The following is an 18,044-nucleotide window of genomic DNA, read 5'->3' on the forward strand; positions in this document are numbered from 1 at the left end:
TGAGCTCCCTGATATGAGGAAGTTGAGAGGCAATGCGGAGGGTTTGGGGAGTAGGAAAGGAATAAATAAAATAAGATGGGATCAGAAGGGAGACAAACCATAAGAGACTCTTAATCTCACAAAACAAACTGAGGGTTGCCAGGGGGAGGGGGGGTAGGGAGATGGTGGTTGGGTTATGGACATTGGGGAAGGTATGTGCTATGGTGAGTGCTGTGAAGTGTATAAACCTGGCAATTCACAGACCTATACCCCTGGGGCTAATAATACATTATATGTTAATAAAAAATAAAACAATTTAAAAAAAATTTTTTAAATGAAAGAAAGAGCTGTGGGGGTGAAGGGGAAGTGATTGAAAAAAATCAATCTAATGTCACAGAAATATATCGAAAAATATCTAGAAGGAATTCACGGGGATAAATATATATTGATTTATACAGGTCTTTTTGAAAACTTATATTTCAACCTTAATCATTATATTTATATGTTGAGTTATGGGAGGTGGGGTTATAACTGAAAGAACACAAATTGATTTGTAAAGTTTAATGAGTTAAACACAAATACATATATAGAGAGATAAAATTAGATAATTTTAAGTTAAAATTTTTGTTCACTTTTCCCAAAAAGGGAACCACACTTCTAATTTAGAATAGTAGTTAAATCTAGACTTCTAAATTCTGTCACTTTAAAAGTCAAGTTTAATTTGCTATCATATCTACTCAAAATCTTAACCACCATTGAGTTTACTAACTTTCCCCTTATTTGCCACGATTATACTTTTATAGTTACTGCATGACTTCATGGTCATAAATCATTCTTTCAGGAATACTGGTGGCAGATATTATTATGACCATTTGATGGACAGAGAAGTAGAGACAAGAGATTTAGTGCTTTTCAACATTTATTAATTACTGAAAATACAGTTATACTTTAATTGCTCAATACCTTTTTCGTCTTTTGGTCTAGAATATCCTGGGTAGAGTGGTATAATGCAGAGCCAATTATGTATTCTCATTCCAAATAAGCCACTAAGTTCCTCTGTGCTTTTTGGCAAATATACAGAATCTGTTTCACTTTCACGAAACAAGGGACTGGACTAGAAAACTATACAGTTCTGCTTCTAAACATAAAATTATTTCTTCTAGCCAAAAAATTACTGAATTCCTATTATGAAAAGGTACTATTCTTGGAGTTAAAGATACAATGATTCTCCAAAATTCACAATTTTAAAAAATCTCACAGTCTAGCTGGGGGGAGGAGGAGGCACAAACAATAATTATAAAACATGAAAATGGAATGATATCTATTAAGGATATCACTATAGAAGCCAATGGGGATCCTAATTAAACTAAAAGAGGGAGACAAGATATAGGAAATGCTACTGGAGAAGGTAAGGCCTCATCTTGGACTGAAATGAGAAGTGTCCAGTCAAGAAAGGATGCATTTGAGGCAGAAGGAAGAGCGCAAGATGAAAGGCCTAGAGATGCTGAAGCAACTGGTGGATGGAAGGATCATGAAAGAGAACAGAAGTCAGTCTTCTCTGGATAGAGACCAAGTGCTCAGGAAGAAGTGGTGGGGAATCAGGTGATGGAGACAGGACTAGGTCATTAAAGTCCTGATATGGCATGCTAAAGGAGATTTATCTTGACCCCATAGGCCACAAGTCTTCAGCCAGAGGGTAAAGATTTTAGGTTTCACAGGACATACAGTCTCCGTTTCAGTTACTCAGCTATGCTATTGTAGCACTGAAAGCAATCACAGATAATACATAAACGAATAGACATGGCTGTATTCTGATAAAACTTCATTTACAAAAACAAGCAGTGGGTCATCAGGCAGTAGTCCACCAAGCCAGTGTAAACAACAGGATACACTAAAGCAACTGCATCTATTCATAACTATTTTTAATCTTTTTCTGGAAACTGTATGAAGAATGGGTTGGAGTAGAGCTTGACTGAGGTCTGGCGACCAGTTAGACAACTGTGGCAATTGTCCGGGGATGAAAAGGAGAGTGCACACAGAGAAAATATTGAAAAGGTAGAATGAACAAAACTTTGGGACTAATTGGATGGTGAAGGCCATAGGCATAGGAGTGGGGAAAAGAGGAAGCTGAGAAGGAGGGGGTAAGAATGACCTTCATGTTTTCAGCTTGGATGATGGTTGGATGGCAGTAGCTAAAATTTACATGAAGAATACTGGAAAAAGACAACGGTTTGCTGGAAAAAAAGGATGAATTTAGTTTTGTACATGCCGAGTTAAGAAATTTACATGATACCTGGAAAACAATGAGTTCATTATTCATAGAGCAATCTGAGCTGGTGGCAAACAGGTAGAGGACATCAACTGATGGATAACAGGTGAAATTATTAGAGCAAGTGAGCGCTCTTGGAAGGATTTTCTTGGACAAGATAATCCCTAAGAAACCAGTGAAGGCCCTTCTGTGGAGATAAAACATACACACATACATATATAAAATGAAATTTTCATGAAATTTTCAAGATTTATGAACGCAAGTTGAGGCATTCCTGGTGAACCTAGGATCATGAAAAATGCCAGTATTTAAAAGGTGGATCAAAGTTTCTATGAATCAGAGTCCAGAGTGCTAACCAAAAGTTTCTATGAATCAAATAGGGAAAAGATTTTTTTTTTAAGCAGAAGAGGGTGGCAGAGGTCCAATTAGATCCCAGTTAAAAATGACCACTGGAAACAACGTGTGTTGGAGAGGTTGTGGAGAAAGGGGAACCCCCTTACACTATTGGTGGGAATGCAACTTGGTGCAGCCACTTTGGAGAAGAGTGTGGAGATTCCTATAACCCTGCAATTGTACTACTGGGTATTTACTGCAAAGATACAGATGTAGCAAAGAGAAGGGCCATCTGTACCCCAAAGTTCATAGCAGTAATGACCACAGTCACCAAACTGTGGAAAGAACCAAGATGCATTTCAACAGATGAATGATAAAGGAAGATGTGGTTCATATACACTATAGAGTATTATGCCTCCATCAGAAAGGATGAATACCCAACTTTTGTATCAACATGGACGGGACTGGAAGAGATCATGCTGAGTGAAATAAGTCAAGCAGAGAGAGTCAATTATCATATGGTTTCACTTATTTGTGGAGCATAAGAAATAACATGGAGGACATGGAGAGATGGAGAGGAGAAGGGAGTTGAGGGAAATTAGAAGGGGAGATGAACCGTGAGATACTATGGACTCTGAAAAACAATATGAGGGTTTTGAAGGGGTGGGGGTGGGAAGCTGGGTGAGCCTGGTGGTGGGTATTGGAGAGGGCACGTACTGCAAGGAGCTCTGGGTGTGGTGCATAAACAATGAATTCTGGTACACTGGAAAGAAATTTTAAAAATTTTAAAAATTAAAAAAAAAATGACCATTGGGTTTGGCAACTGGAAATTGATTCCTACCCCTGAGTTAAAATTCTCGTAGACTGGTTGAAGTGGATAGCAGATGGAAGTGGACCCAAGAGTGACCAGGATATAAGAAAATAGAAACAGTGAGGGTTGTTTCTTCTTTTAAGAAGTCTGATCAAGAGGAGTCAAGATGGCGAGAAGTAGCAGGCTAAGACTACCTCAGCTAGCAGGAGATCAGCTAGAGAGCTTATCTAAAGATTGCAAACACCTGCAAAAACATAGGCAGATCGAGGAGAAGAAGAACAGCAATTCTAGAAACAGAAAAACAACCACTTTCTGAAAGGTAGGACTGGCGGAGAAGTGAATCCAAAGCGACGGGAAGATAGACCCCGGGGGAGGGGCCGGCTCCCGGCAAGCGGCGGAGCAACGGAGCACAAAATCAGGACTTTTAAAAGTCTATTCCGCTGAGGGACATCGCTCCGGAGGCTAAACCGGGGCAAAGCCCACACGGGGTCGGCGTGACCTCAGGTCCTGCGGGGTCACAGAAGGATCGGGGGTGTCCGAGTGTCGCAGAGCTTGCGGATATTGGAACGGGAAAGCCGGCTGCAGAGACAGAGCCGACAGTGAGCTCGCAGCTTGGAGTTGCCTTGAACCGGTCGCAGGCTCGGTGAGCTCGGAGCGCGGCCGGAGGTTGGGCAGATGCGAGTTACTGGGAGCTGTTCACTGAGGGCGCACAGGGGAGTGGGGCCCCGGGCTCTCGGCTCCTCCGGGCCGGAGACCAGGAGGCCGCCATTTGTATTCCCGTCCTCCGGAACTCTACGGAAAGTGCTCAGGGAACAAAAGCTCCTGAAAGCAAAGCCGAGCAGATCACTCAGCCCGGCCCCTGGTAAGGGCGGTGTAATTCCGCCTGGGGCAAAGACACTTGAGAATCACTACACCAGGCCCCTCCCCCAGAAGATCAACAAGAAATCCAGGCAAGACCAAGTTCACCTACCAAGGAGTGCAGTTTCAATACCAAGGAGAGAGCAGCAGAATTCCAGAGGAGGAGAAAACAAACCACGGAACTCATGGCTTTCTGCCTGTGATTTTTCAGTCTTGCAGTTAATTTAATTTTTTTCTTTTTCCTTTTTTTTCTCTTCTTCTGCTAAAATTTTTTATAACTTTTACCCTTTTCTCTTTTAACGTTTTTTAACTAGATTATCTAATATATATATTTTTCTTTTTTATACTTCTGTTTATTCATTTTCTTTTTTTTTTAATTCTTTTTTTTCTTTTTTTTCTTTCTTTCTTTTTGGACCTTTTTTTATCCCCAAATCAGAAGAGATCCTAATCTCTTCAATCTTTTTTTTCTTAATTCTTTTTTAAATTCTTGATTGAATTTTTAATTCAATCTCTTTTTTTTAATTCTTTTTTTCTTTTTTTTCTTTCTTTCTTTTTGAACCTCTTTTTATCCCCAAATCAGTAGAGATACTATCAGAAGAGATTGGGAGATCCCAATCAAAGGAGATCCCAATCAGAGGAGATCCCTCACCCAATCGTGAGGGGGGAGAAATCCCCCCTCACGATTTGGGATCCCTTCTGATTTGGTTAAAGCATATTTTCCTGGGATTGTCGCCACCCTTTTAGTATTTTACTTGCTCCTTCATATACTCTTAGCTGGACAAAATGACAAGGCGGAAAAATTCGAAACAAAAAAAAGAACAAGAGGCAGTACCGAAGGCTAGGGACCTAATCAATACAGACATTGGTAATATGTCAGATCTAGAGTTCAAATTGACAATTCTCAAGGTTATAGCCGGGCTTGAAAAAGGCATGGAAGATATTAGAGAAACCCTCTCCAGAGATATAAAAGCCCTTTCTGGAGAAATAAAAGAACTAAAATCTAACCAAGTTGAAATCAAAAAAGCTATTAATGAAGTTCAATCAAAAATGGAGGCTCTCACTGCTAGGATAAATGAGGCAGAAGAAAGAATTAGCGATATAGAAGACCAAATTACAGAGAATAAAGAAGCTGAGCAAAAGAGGGACAAACAGCTACTGGACCATGAGGGGAGAATTCGAGAGATAAGTGACACCATAAGACGAAACAACATTAGAATAATTGGGATTCCAGAAGAAGAAGAAAGAGAGAGGGGAGCAGAAGGTATACTGGAGAGAATTACTGGGGAGAATTTCCCCAATATGGCAAAGGGAACGAGTATCAAAATTCAGGAGGTTCAGAGAACGCCCCTCAAAATCAATAAGAATAGGCCCACACCCCGTCACCTAATAGTAAAATTTACAAGCCTTAGTGACAAAGAGAAAATCCTGAAAGCAGCCCGGGAAAAGAAGATTGTAACATACAATGGTAAAAGTATTAGATTGGCAGCTGACTTATCCACAGAGACCTGGCAGGCCAGAAAGAGCTGGCATGACATTTTCAGAGCACTAAACGAGAAAAACATGCAGCCAAGAATACTATATCCAGCTAGGCTATCATTGAAAATAGAAGGAGAGATTAAAAGCTTCCAGGACAAACAAAAACTGAAAGAATTTGCAAACACCAAACCAGCCCTACAGGAAATACTGAAAGGGGTCCTCTAAGCAAAGAGAGAGCCTACAAGTGGTAGACCAGAAAGGAACAGAGACAATATACAGTAACAGTCACCTTACAGACAATACAATGGCGCTAAAATCATATCTCTCAATAGTTACCCTGAATGTTAATGGGCTAAATGCCCCAATCAAAAGACACAGGGTATCAGAATGGATAAAAAAACAAAACCCATCTATATGTTGTCTCCAAGAAACTCATTTTAAACCCAAAGACACCTCCAGACTTAAAGTGAGGGGGTGGAAAAGAATTTACCATGCTAATGGACATCAGAAAAAAGCAGGAGTGGCAATCCTTATATCAGATCAATTAGATTTTAAGCCAAAGACTATAATAAGAGATGAGGAAGGACACTATATCATACTCAAAGGGTCTGTCCAACAAGAAGATCTAACAATTTTAAATATCTATGCCCCCAACGTGGGAGCAGCAAACTATATAAACCAATTAATAACAAAATCAAAGAAACACATCAACAATAATACAATAATAGTAGGGGACTTTAACACTCCCCTCACTGAAATGGACAGATCATCCAAGCAAAAGATCAACAGGGAAATAAAGGCCTTAAATGATACACTGGATGAGATGGACATCACAGATATATTCAGAACATTTCATCCCAAAGCAACAGAATACACATTCTTCTCTAGTGCACATGGAACATTCTCCAGAATAGATCACATCCTCGGTCCTAAATCAGGACTCAACCGGTATCAAAAGATTGGGATCATTCCCTGCATATTTTCAGACCACAATGCTCTGAAGCTAGAACTCAACCACAAGAGGAAGTTTGGAAAGAACACAAATACATGGAAACTAAACAGCATCCTTCTAAAGAATGAATGGGTCAACCGGGAAATTAAAGAAGAATTGAAAAAAATCATGGAAACAAATGATAATGAAAATACAACGGTTCAAAATCTGTGGGACACAACAAAGGCAGTCCTGAGAGGAAAATATATAGCGGTACAAGCTTTTCTCAAGAAACAAGAAAGGTCTCAGGTACACAACCTAACCCTACACCTAAAGGAGCTGGAGAAAGAACAAGAAAGAAACCCTAAGCCCAGCAGGAGAAGAGAAATCATAAAGATCAGAGCAGAAATCAATGAAATAGAAACCAAAAAAACAATAGAACAAATCAACCAAACTAGGAGCTGGTTCTTTGAAAGAATTAATAAAATTGATAAACCCTTGGCCAGACTTATCAAAAAGAAAAGAGAAAGGACCCAAATAAATAAAATTATGAATGAAAGAGGAGAGATCACAACTAACACCAAAGAAATACAAACTATTATAAGAACATACTATGAGCAACTCTACGCCATCAAATTTGACAATCTGGAAGAAATGGATGCATTCCTAGAAACATATAAACTACCAAAATTGAACCAGGAAGAAATAGAAAGCCTGAACAGACCCATAACCAGTGAGGAGATTGAAACAGTCATTAAAAATCTCCAAACAAACAAAAGCCCAGGGCCAGATGGCTTCCCGGGGGAATTCTACCAAACATTTAAAGAGGAACTAATTCCTATTCTCCTGAAACTGTTCCAAAAAATAGAAATGGAAGGAAAACTTCCAAACTCATTTTATGAGGCCAGCATCACCTTGATCCCAAAACCAGACAAGGATCCCATCAAAAAAGAGAGCTATAGACCAATATCCTTGATGAACACAGTTGCAAAAATTCTCACCAAAATACTAGCCAATAGGATTCAACAGTACATTAAAAGCATTATTCACCACGACCAAGTGGGATTTATCCCAGGGCTGCAAGGTTGGTTCAACATCCGCAAATCAGTCAATGTGATACAACACATCAATAAAAGAAAGAACAAGAACCATATGATACTCTCAATAGATGCTGAAAAAGCATTTGACAAAGTACAGCATCCCTTCCTGATCAAAACCCTTCAAAGTGTAGGGATAGAGGGCACATACCTCAATATCATCAAAGCCATCTATGAAAAACCCACAGCAAATATCATTCTCAATGGAGAAAAACTGAAAGCTTTTCCACTAAGGTCAGGAACACAGCAGGGATGTCCATTATCACCACTGCTATTCAATATAGGACTAGAAGTCCTAGCCTCAGCAATCAGACAACAAAAGGAAATTAAAGGCATCCAAATCGGCAAAGAAGAAGTCAAATTATCACTCTTCGCAGATGATATGATACTCTATGTGGAAAACCCAAAAGACTCCACTCCAGAACTACTAGAACTTATACAGGAATTCAGTAAAGTGTCAGGATATAAGATCAATGCACAGAAATCAGTTGCACTTCTCTACACCAACAACAAGACAGAAGAAAGAGAAATTAAGGAGTCAATCCCATTTACAATTGCACCCCAAACCATAAGATACCTAGGAATAAACCTAACCAAAGAGGCTAAGAATCTGTACTCAGAAAACTATAAAGTACTCATGAAAGAAATTGAGGAAGACACAAAGAAATGGAAAAATGTTCCATGCTCCTGGATTGGAAGAATAAATATTGTGAAAATGTCTATGCTACCTAAAGCAATCTACACATTTAATGCAATTACTATCAAAGTACCATCCATCTTTTTCAAAGAAATGGAACAAATAATTTTAAAATTTATATGGAACCAGAAAAGACCTCGAATAGCCAAAGGGATATTGAAAAAGAAAGCCAAAGTTGGTGGCATCACAATTCCGGACTTCAAGCTTTATTACAAAGCTGTCATCATCAAGACAGCATGGTACTGGCACAAAAACAGACACATAGATCAATGGAACAGAATAGAGAGCCCAGAAATAGACCCTCAACTCTATGGTCAACTAATCTTCGACAAAGCAGGAAAGAATGTCCAGTGAAAAAAGACAGCCTCTTCAATAAATGGTGTTGGGAAAATTGGACAGCCACGTGCAGAAAAATGAAATTGGACCATTTCCTTACACCACACACAAAAATAGATTAAAAATGGATTAAGGACCTCAATGTGAGAAAGGAATCCATCAAAATCCTTGAGGAGAACACAGGCAGCAACCTCTTCGACCTCAGCTGCAGCAACATCTTCCTAGGAACATCGCCAAAGGCAAGGGAAGCAAGGGCAAAAATGAACTTTTGGGATTTCATCAAAATCAAAAGCTTTTGCACAGCAAAGGAAACAGTTAACAAAACCAAAAGACAACTGACAGAATGGGAGAAGATATTTGCAAACGACATATCAGATAAAGGACTAGTGTCCAAAATCTATAAAGAACTTAACAAACTCAACACCCAAAGAACAAATAATCCAATCAAGAAATGGGCAGAGGACATGAACAGACGTTTTTGCAAAGAAGACATCCAGATGGCCAACAGACACATGAAAAAGTGCTCCATATCACTCGGCATCAGGGAAATACAAATCAAAACCACAATGAGATATCACCTCACACCAGTCAGAATGGCTAAAATCAACAAGTCAGGAAATGACAGATGCTGGCGAGGATGCGGAGAAAGGGGAACCCTTCTACACTGTTGGTGGGAATGCAAGCTGGTGCAACCACTCTGGAAAACAGCATGGAGGTTCCTCAAAATGTTGAAAATAGAACTGCCCTATGACCCAGCAATTGCACTACTGGGAATTTACCCTAAAGATACAAACGTAGTGATCCAAAGGGGCACGTGCACCCGAATGTTTATAGCAGCAATGTCCACAATAGCCAAACTATGGAAAGAACCTAGATGTCCATCAACAGATGAATGGATCAAGAAGATGTGGTATATATACACAATGGAATACTATGCAGCCATCAAAAGAAACGAAATCTTGCCATTTGCGACAACATGGATGGAACTAGAGCGTATCACGCTTAGCGAAATAAGTCAAGCGGAGAAAGACAACTATCATATGATCTCCCTGATATGAGGGAGTGGTGATGCAACATGGGGGCTTAAGTGGGTAGGAGAAGAATCCATGAAACAAGATGGGATAGGGAGGGAGACAAACCATAAGTGACTCTTAATCTCACGAAACAAACTGTGGGTTGCTGGGGGGAGGGGGGTTGGGAGAAGGGGGGAAGGTTATGGACATTGGGGAGGGTATGTGCTTTTGGGTAAATTGGAAGGGGAGATGAACCATGAGAGACTATGGACTCTGAAAAACAGTCTGAGGGGTTTGAAGTGGCGGGGGGGTGGGAGGTTGGGGTACCAGGTGGTGGGTATTATAGAGGGCACAGCTTGCATGGAGCACTGGGTGTGGTGAAAAAATAATGAATACTGTTTTTCTGAAAATAAATAAATTGGAAAAAATAAATAAATAAATAAATAAATAAGTAAAATCTTAAAAAAAAAAAAAGGAAACAGCAATTTGCCCATAGTCAGAAGCCATAGACAGAGGAAAGAAAAGAAAAAAAAAAAAAGAAGTCTGATCAAGAAGGAAAGAAATAGGTCATTTGTAGGGTATGCAGACATTGACACATTTTTCAACATCAAAATATCAGTGACTTTAAGAATTTATGTCTGTTTCAAAATAAGATAATATTCACATCCCTGGGCTAGGAAAAATTAAATAAACGCATTTAAGTTGAGATTACTCTTTCAAAATCATTGAAAATCTAAAAGCTTGAGATAAAAACTAGATCGGCACCATCTAGAAATCTAGATTGCATAAGAATGGATCTTTGATTTTTTTTAATCAAATGTACAAAGTATTTCTCTTAGCTTCTTTTTTTTAAATTTATTTTTTATTTATTTTCAGCATAACAGTATTCATTATTTTTGCACCACACCCAGTACTCCATGCTTCTTTATTTTTAAGATGTTCCCAGTCAGATCTTCTCAACAGAAGTTAAAAAAATTTAAAATCCTCAGCTGATAGAGAAAAGGCAGAAAGATGTCTGATGGTTAATTATGAAAACATGGAAAGATATAAACCAAAAAAAGACTGAATTTTAATGCCGAGGATCAGTTTACTTTTAAATCTTTTACTGATCTTCTAGTCAATGTAACCACTGACTTCCCTTCAGGGTCCCTTGTCCTCATTTTCTTGGCATCATTCATTGTCCACAGAGTACAGTACTAACCCAGTGAGGTGGATATTATAGCCATTTTCAAATGAGGGAGGACATGCTTAGAGAAGTAAAAGACCTTGTCCACCTTCTCCTGGTGACTAAGTGGAAGAGGCAAAAATGCAGGCCTTGTCTGGCTCACAGTCTCATTCTTCTGCCTTGACTCCTCCCTCTCCTTTATTCTGGACTGCCAAAATTATGTGGAACTGGCAGAACAATCTTAAGAAGGAAACATTGTTTCTAAACTCATTAATCCTTAGGGGTACAGCATTACAACCCCCAAAATGATATCTTCTTACTACCCTTGGACACTTACCCTTCATCCTGATGTACCAAATGCCTTCTCCATACCATTCATTCCAGAGTATGGCCCCTACACAGCTCACCAAGGACATGGCCAGGAGCAGCAGGAACAACACCAGGATTTGCACATTGGTCACCTTCTCAACATTTGATCTCTTGAGAGGCAATTTGATAGAATTCTGCGTAATGGCACATGCACACACATCAAAAAGAATGAAAAACAATCAAAGGAATTATAATGCATGAATACTTTGATGGCAAAAAGAGGTAAAAAAAAATCCCAACAGTTGAAAAGTAGAACATTTTTTTGTCAAATAACTAAGAAGACTAAAAGTGTGCCATATTGTTGAATGACATGGCTTTCCACTTTGGTCCTTAAAGCTTTTTTACTAATTAACAAAGAACATATTCACACAGACGATCACCCCAGAGTTCTAGGGTTTTAAAAGAAATCAAATATGGTAAATCAGTCTAGGTGATCTGTACAGATCTCCCCTCACAACAACAGAAAAGATCAAAAGACCATAGTAATTTATTGACTTTACTATTTATAGTTCTTGAATTATTTCTGGTTTATTTAAAAACCATTGAAAGATACCTTTCATCTGAGTCTATTGGGAAAATATTCAAGATTTTACCAGTATAATAACTGCTCTGACATGCATATTGGAAACCAAAGCTCTGGGTTAGGGATACAGTGACAGTTTCAAATAATTTTCTATTAGCATTTCAGATTTGCCTGTAAATTTCTTAAAATTGTCTGTGGAGGTCTACTGAAATATTAGCAAATATATGTATATTTAATTTTTTAATATATAACATACACAATTGACATATATATCTGTGTGTATATAGATAGAGAGATAGATATAGATATTTAACTTTTCAATCACACTTTGCCAGATTAAGTTTACCATTTCTACATTTTCTTCATGTAGAAACATCCTCAAAGTCTATAAGTTATGAAAATATGATTACTATCAATTACTCAACTTTGTTACAAAGCACAGGAACAATATTTTTTTAAAATCCTAGGTTTAACTGCACTAAGCTTATTATTAGAGAACATCCGTGTGTGTGCACATAATTTATATATATGTGTATATATATATACATATATCTATGCTCATATACACTTATAATATCTCCAAAACAATCATGTCATTCCTTCTCTTTTGCTGACCTGTGTAAGTTATTTCTTCAAATGTTGTACAATATGGAACAGTTTTCAACTAAGGGTATTGTACTTAAAATCTTTCAGTAAGGACATTTTGACATTTACTAGTTTTTTCTTTCCTAAAGTCATAGAAAAGCCCTCTTTGAGATTTCTGTTATTCCAGAACAACAAAACCAACATGTATAATAAACTTCTGCAATGATTTACATTCACAGAACATAGAGAAGGACATACTTTCTCATGAGCTGCACCACAGACAAGCCACACTGTGAAGATAATGGAGCGGGCTTCTTACATGAACAGTAGACATTTAAATCTGAGATGCAGTGTTGTATTACCAGGTGTACAATTAAGACAGCATGATCATTTGATACTGTTTGAGGGTCGCCATTTTACAACTGAACTGTGGGTCATGATTCTGTGTGTTCTATGTTGCCCTTGGTTCCCTGCCTAAACACAAACTTCTAGTTGGGGATAGAGTATGTTCGCATCACTGTCTTAGTCTGGGGCTCCTAGTATAGAGAGTATAAGGAAATCTTACCCATTAATGCATTGTTGCAGGGTACAATCCCAGGGCAGGAGGAAAGTGAAGAAGAAGAAAAGTGAGGCAAGAAATTGGGAAACAAACAGAGTGGAGTGTCACCAGTCATAGCTTTGCAAGAAAATGTACCCAGGTCTCAGTGATATAGCTTCCAACTTTCCTCAGACTCATCTGTCACCATTCCATGCCTTCTCCCTCTGCCATTTATACAACAGTCATCCTGAGTTGCAGTGCTCACATGGCCCTTTGACACATGCCAATTCTTGGCCTGGTTCTGTCCTACCTGCCTCCCTTCTTTCCGAACTTGCTTTACATGCTACTTCCCCACAGCAGCCTCAACATCATGCTGGATGGAGCTCTTATGTAGACACGGAACGTCTTACACTCACCGCTCCTGAGGGACCTCTTGTTATTATGTTACCTCGACTGTCTTCCTTCACACACTGCAAGAAACTCAAGGACAAGCAATAGGTATACTAGATCCCAAGATCTTAGCATAGCATCTGGCATTACATTGGTACTAAAGAGATATTTATAGAAGGAATAGTCAAAGCCAAATGTTGTATTTTAGCAGATAGTATAATGGGTAGACCTACTGTCAAGTTCTCATGAATAATAAACATGCAAGAAGTTCCTACTCCCAAACAAAGATGGCAATTGACTTTCAGGCATATGATTTTGTGATTCAACACTTCCTCACAACACCTGGTGCTCTTCACAACAAGTATCCTCCTTAATCTCCATCACCTAGTCAACCCATTCCCCACCCCTCTCCCTCCAGCTGGAATTTAAATAAAAACTTCCAAAAAACATGCTGCCTTTTGTTTCAACAATTTCAATGTTAGAGATTTATCTTCTATAAAAATAAAAATAAAATAAAATAAGCAACTATCCATGTTCACTGCAGCAATATTTATAATAGTTTCTCTCCCCTAGACTCTCTAAGGTAACTATATCATTTCCACATGTTAAAGATTTATTTTTTTTTTATCTGAGACAGAGAGAGAGCACACAGGTGGGAGGAGGGGCAGAGGGAGAGGGAGAGAGAAGATTAAGCAAACTCTGCTCTAAGCATGGAGCCCCGTGCAGGGCTCAATCCCTCCTCGATACTGAGATCAGAACCTGAGCTGAAACCAAGAGTCCAAGCCTCAACCGACTGAGCCACCCTGGTGCCTCTCCCTATGTTAATATAGAATGTAATTTTAAGTTTTAAATAGCAATTCACATAATAGTCTGTACAGATTGGTACCATTTTTGCCAACATTAAATGTTTTCTGCACATTTATGTGTCTGTATACATATTATTAAATATTTGCTCATTATAGAATTAAAAAAAAGAAAAAAAATGATTGAGAGGAATGGTACATAAGAGAAGTAATTCACACAGAACATCTAATGTCATTTTGGCCAAAATAATCTTACCATAAATTGGAGCCATATAGACTAAAATGAAATACAGACCTCCCACAAGGGGAGATGGAGAGGAGAAGGGAGTTGAGGGAAATTGGAAGGAAAGGTGAACCATGAGAGACTATGGTCTCTGAAAAATGATCTGAGGATTTTGAAGGGATGGTGGGGGGGGAGATTGGGGGAACCAGGTGGTGGGTATTAGAGAGGGCACAGATTGCATGGAGCACTGGGTGTGGTGCAAAAACAATGAATACTGCTGTGCTGAAAAGAAATTTAAAAAAAAAAGAAAGAAAAAGAAATATGGACCTCCCTTTGATGTTCAGGTTAATAAATAGAAATAATCTTCCTTAAAAAAATTTATGTATTTACTTAAGAGAGAGCTTGAGCAGGAGGAGGGGCAGAAGGAGAAGCTGACTCCCTGTTGGGCAGGGAGCCTGTTGTGGGACTTGATCCCAGGACCCTGGGACCATGACCTGAGCCAAAGGCAGACACTTAACCAACTGAGCCACCGAGGTGCTCCCAGAAATAATCTTCCTAAATTCAAGAGATAAATACTAATCTAGAGGCAATACTACTTGTCATCACAAGTTATTTTACCTGCATGAATTTGGTTTCAAATCCAGTGTAAACAACTATGCCAAGGGTCCACTGAGTATTTTTAAGTTGTGTACCTCTTAGCAAGACCTGATCTGGTCCAATTGGAACAGGGCTAAAAATAAAGAAGAGCAGTTATAAGTAAACCAAAAAAAGATTTTCCTTTTCTTTTCACAATATAAAGCAAGTGTAAGTTTTCGCCTTACGTATATTTCTTTCTGTCAAGTTCAACTTTGGGAGTAAAGAGCAATAAAAACATTGTGTCTTCATAGGAAATACCTCTTTCTTTTTTTTAAGTTTTTTTTTTTTTAAGATTTTATTTATTTATTTACAGAGAGAAATCACAAGTAGATGGAGAGGCAGGCAGAGAGAGAGAGGGAAGCAGGCTCCCTGCTGAGCAGAGAACCCGATGCGGGACTCGATCCCAGGACCCTGAGATCGTGACCTGAGCCGAAGGCAGCGGCTTAACCCACTGAGCCACCCAGGCGCCCGGAAATACCTCTTTCTAAAAGAGCATGAAAAACCAATGTTTTAGCATCCATTTCTCAGTAACTCAGAAGTATGTCGACTAAACTTTTAGAGAGAAAGTATCTCTTGTGAGTAGAGTGATTATAAAACTTATTGTCAGGAAGATTAGGTGGAGGAATAAGTACCTGGGTGGTGACTTGGTAATCTGCAGAAAAGATTACACGTGGGCATTCAGAGCACACAAAGGAAGCTCAGTCGGCCATATTTACCTGTCCTCCTCCCCTCCAGCACAGCCAACTTTTACTATATAAAAGATGTTTCTGTAAAAGTCTTAAATGAAAGCTAAAAAATTAGGAAATTAGGGAAAAATCCTTCATCATCAAACAGAAACCTTAGTGGCTTCTCTTCTTGGATGAATTTCAAAACCTTTTTCTTTCCACTAATTTACCCCAAGTGATATGCTAAGTGCTTGTCGGCGAAGGGAACTTGGACCAACAACTTCTCTAGTCTTTCCATTTGCAGATATACCAATTAAGAAAATGCCATACACTTTCCTCCCTTACTCAAAAATTCCTTTTTTTTAAACAATATTTTGACACCTCAGGTATTTCAACATCAGTAAAAAACGAAAAAGTATAAAGGTTTAAAATGTTATCAATCAAGAGAACAAAAACTGCCACATTTTATTTTCCATTTTAAAAAAATGTTTGAGATGTGAAAGACGATACCTTTTATCATTTAGATACAACGTTCCAACAAAGGTGTTGAAATGACGATTAGGTCCTTCACATTCTATTTTTCCAGATAGGCTTGACAATTGTTTTTCTGTTTGCATTTCAGCTGTTTCTGACAAAGCCTGTAAGATAAAGTCAAAGTTAAAAAATAATGAAAATTTAATCTTAATAGCAAAGTTCAGTGTCTCTAGTGGTTCTTAAGAGCAAATAAAGAAAATCAGAGTCTAAAACTGTACTGCATATATCAGGTAATAAACAATGTACATAAAACTTAAACATAAACTTTGTTAGAAAACTTTTCCACCCCAGCATTTTTCAAATAATTTTAATAAGGTTGAAAGAAGTAGGAAAGTTACATTCTCATCATCTCTATAGAAAAACAACATTTTTAAAAGCTTAGTCAATTTAACCGAACATTATATCATGTGTGATACATCTATGACTAATGATGTTGAACTCTGGACCATGCTTAGAGTAGCAAGGATCTACAATACTGATTCCATGTATCACCTGATATGCTTGCATCAGATTCATCTGGAAGTCTTTAAAATACAGATTGCTGAGACTTGCCCCCAAGATTTTTTTATTCAGTAGGTCTGGTGTGGGTCACTAGAATTTGCATTTCCAAAAAAATGCTGACAGTGCTGGTCCAGGGATCAAGCTTGGAGAAACATTGATCTAGAGAACGTCTCATTGCAATAAGATTTTCTCAACTTTCCAGAGAGAAAAAGTGGATCATCTTCAGGAGAACAAGAACCAAATTGTCATGGGTCTTTTTAACAGCAATACAAGATATAGGAAGACAGTGAATTTTTATTTTTAATTATCTAAATAAAAGACCTGTAAACTTAGAATGTTATATCTTCCCAAATATAAATATGAAAGTTTAATGCAAATATTTTCAAGCATGCAATGTCTTGGAAATTTTGACACTCAAAAAACTACACTGAAACAGTTTGAGATGCACTTCTGTTAATCAAAAGATGCCTTACAGAAGTACAAGAGCAAGTTACCAACAGGGTCAATGTCTTCTAGACATTTATAATACATATAACTCATAAAAAATTAGTATGAAAAATATGTAAAGAAATCCTATAAACCAACAAAAACATAAATATCCCAATAGAAAAATGAACAAATGGAGGAATCAAGATGGTGGAGAAGTGGCAGGCTGAGGCTATATCAGGTAGCAGGAGATCAGCTAGATAGTTTATCTAAACATTGGAAACACCTACAACTCCAATGGGATATTGAAGAGAAAAAGAACAGCAATTCTAGAAACAGAAAATCAACGACTTTCTGAATGGTAGGACTGGCTCAGAAGTGAATCCAAAGCGACAGGAAGATAGACCGTGGTGGGGAAGGGCCAGCTCCTGGCAAGTGGCAGAGCAAGGAGCACAAAATCAGGACTTTTAAAAGTCTGTTCCGCTGAGGGACATCGCTCCAGAGGCTAAACGGGGGTGAAGCCCACATGGGGTCAGCTTGGCCCCAGGTCCCGCAGGGTCAAAGAAGTATCGGGGGTGTCTGAGTGTCACAGAGCTTGCAGGTATTAGAGCGGGGAAGCCGGCTACAGAGACAGAGCTGAGGAGTGAGCTCTCAGCTCGGGGTTACCTTGAAACAGTCACAGCCTGGGTGAGCTCGGAGCGCGGCTGGAGGCCAGGGAGACGGGAGTTATTAGGCGCTGTTCTCTGGGGGCACACTGAGGAGTGGGGACCTGAGCTCTCTGCTCCTCTGGGTCGGAGACTGGGAGGCCGACATTTTCATTCCCGTCCTCCAGAACTCTATGGAAAGCGTTCAGGAACAAAAGTTCCCGAAAGCAAACCTGAGTGGA

At 38.8% G+C, this 18,044-nt stretch overlaps 1 protein-coding gene across 1 annotated transcript in view; it reads right to left on the reverse strand.

Moving 5' to 3' along the window:
- The window catches only part of LOC122907411 (phospholipid-transporting ATPase IB-like), a 341,403-nt gene that overhangs the window by 255,675 nt on the left and 67,684 nt on the right, over positions 1 to 18,044 (reverse strand). The window contains exons 9-11 of the mRNA XM_044250287.1: positions 16,208 to 16,335; positions 15,015 to 15,126; positions 11,303 to 11,468 (exon numbers count right to left, since the gene is read on the reverse strand). Of these exons, the coding sequence (XP_044106222.1) occupies positions 11,303 to 11,468; positions 15,015 to 15,126; positions 16,208 to 16,335 (406 nt within the window). The remainder of the gene's footprint in view (positions 1 to 11,302; positions 11,469 to 15,014; positions 15,127 to 16,207; positions 16,336 to 18,044) is intronic.

Source organism: Neovison vison, chromosome 5 (assembly GCF_020171115.1).
Source record: "Neovison vison isolate M4711 chromosome 5, ASM_NN_V1, whole genome shotgun sequence".
In the NCBI taxonomy this organism is placed as follows: domain Eukaryota; kingdom Metazoa; phylum Chordata; class Mammalia; order Carnivora; family Mustelidae; genus Neogale; species Neogale vison.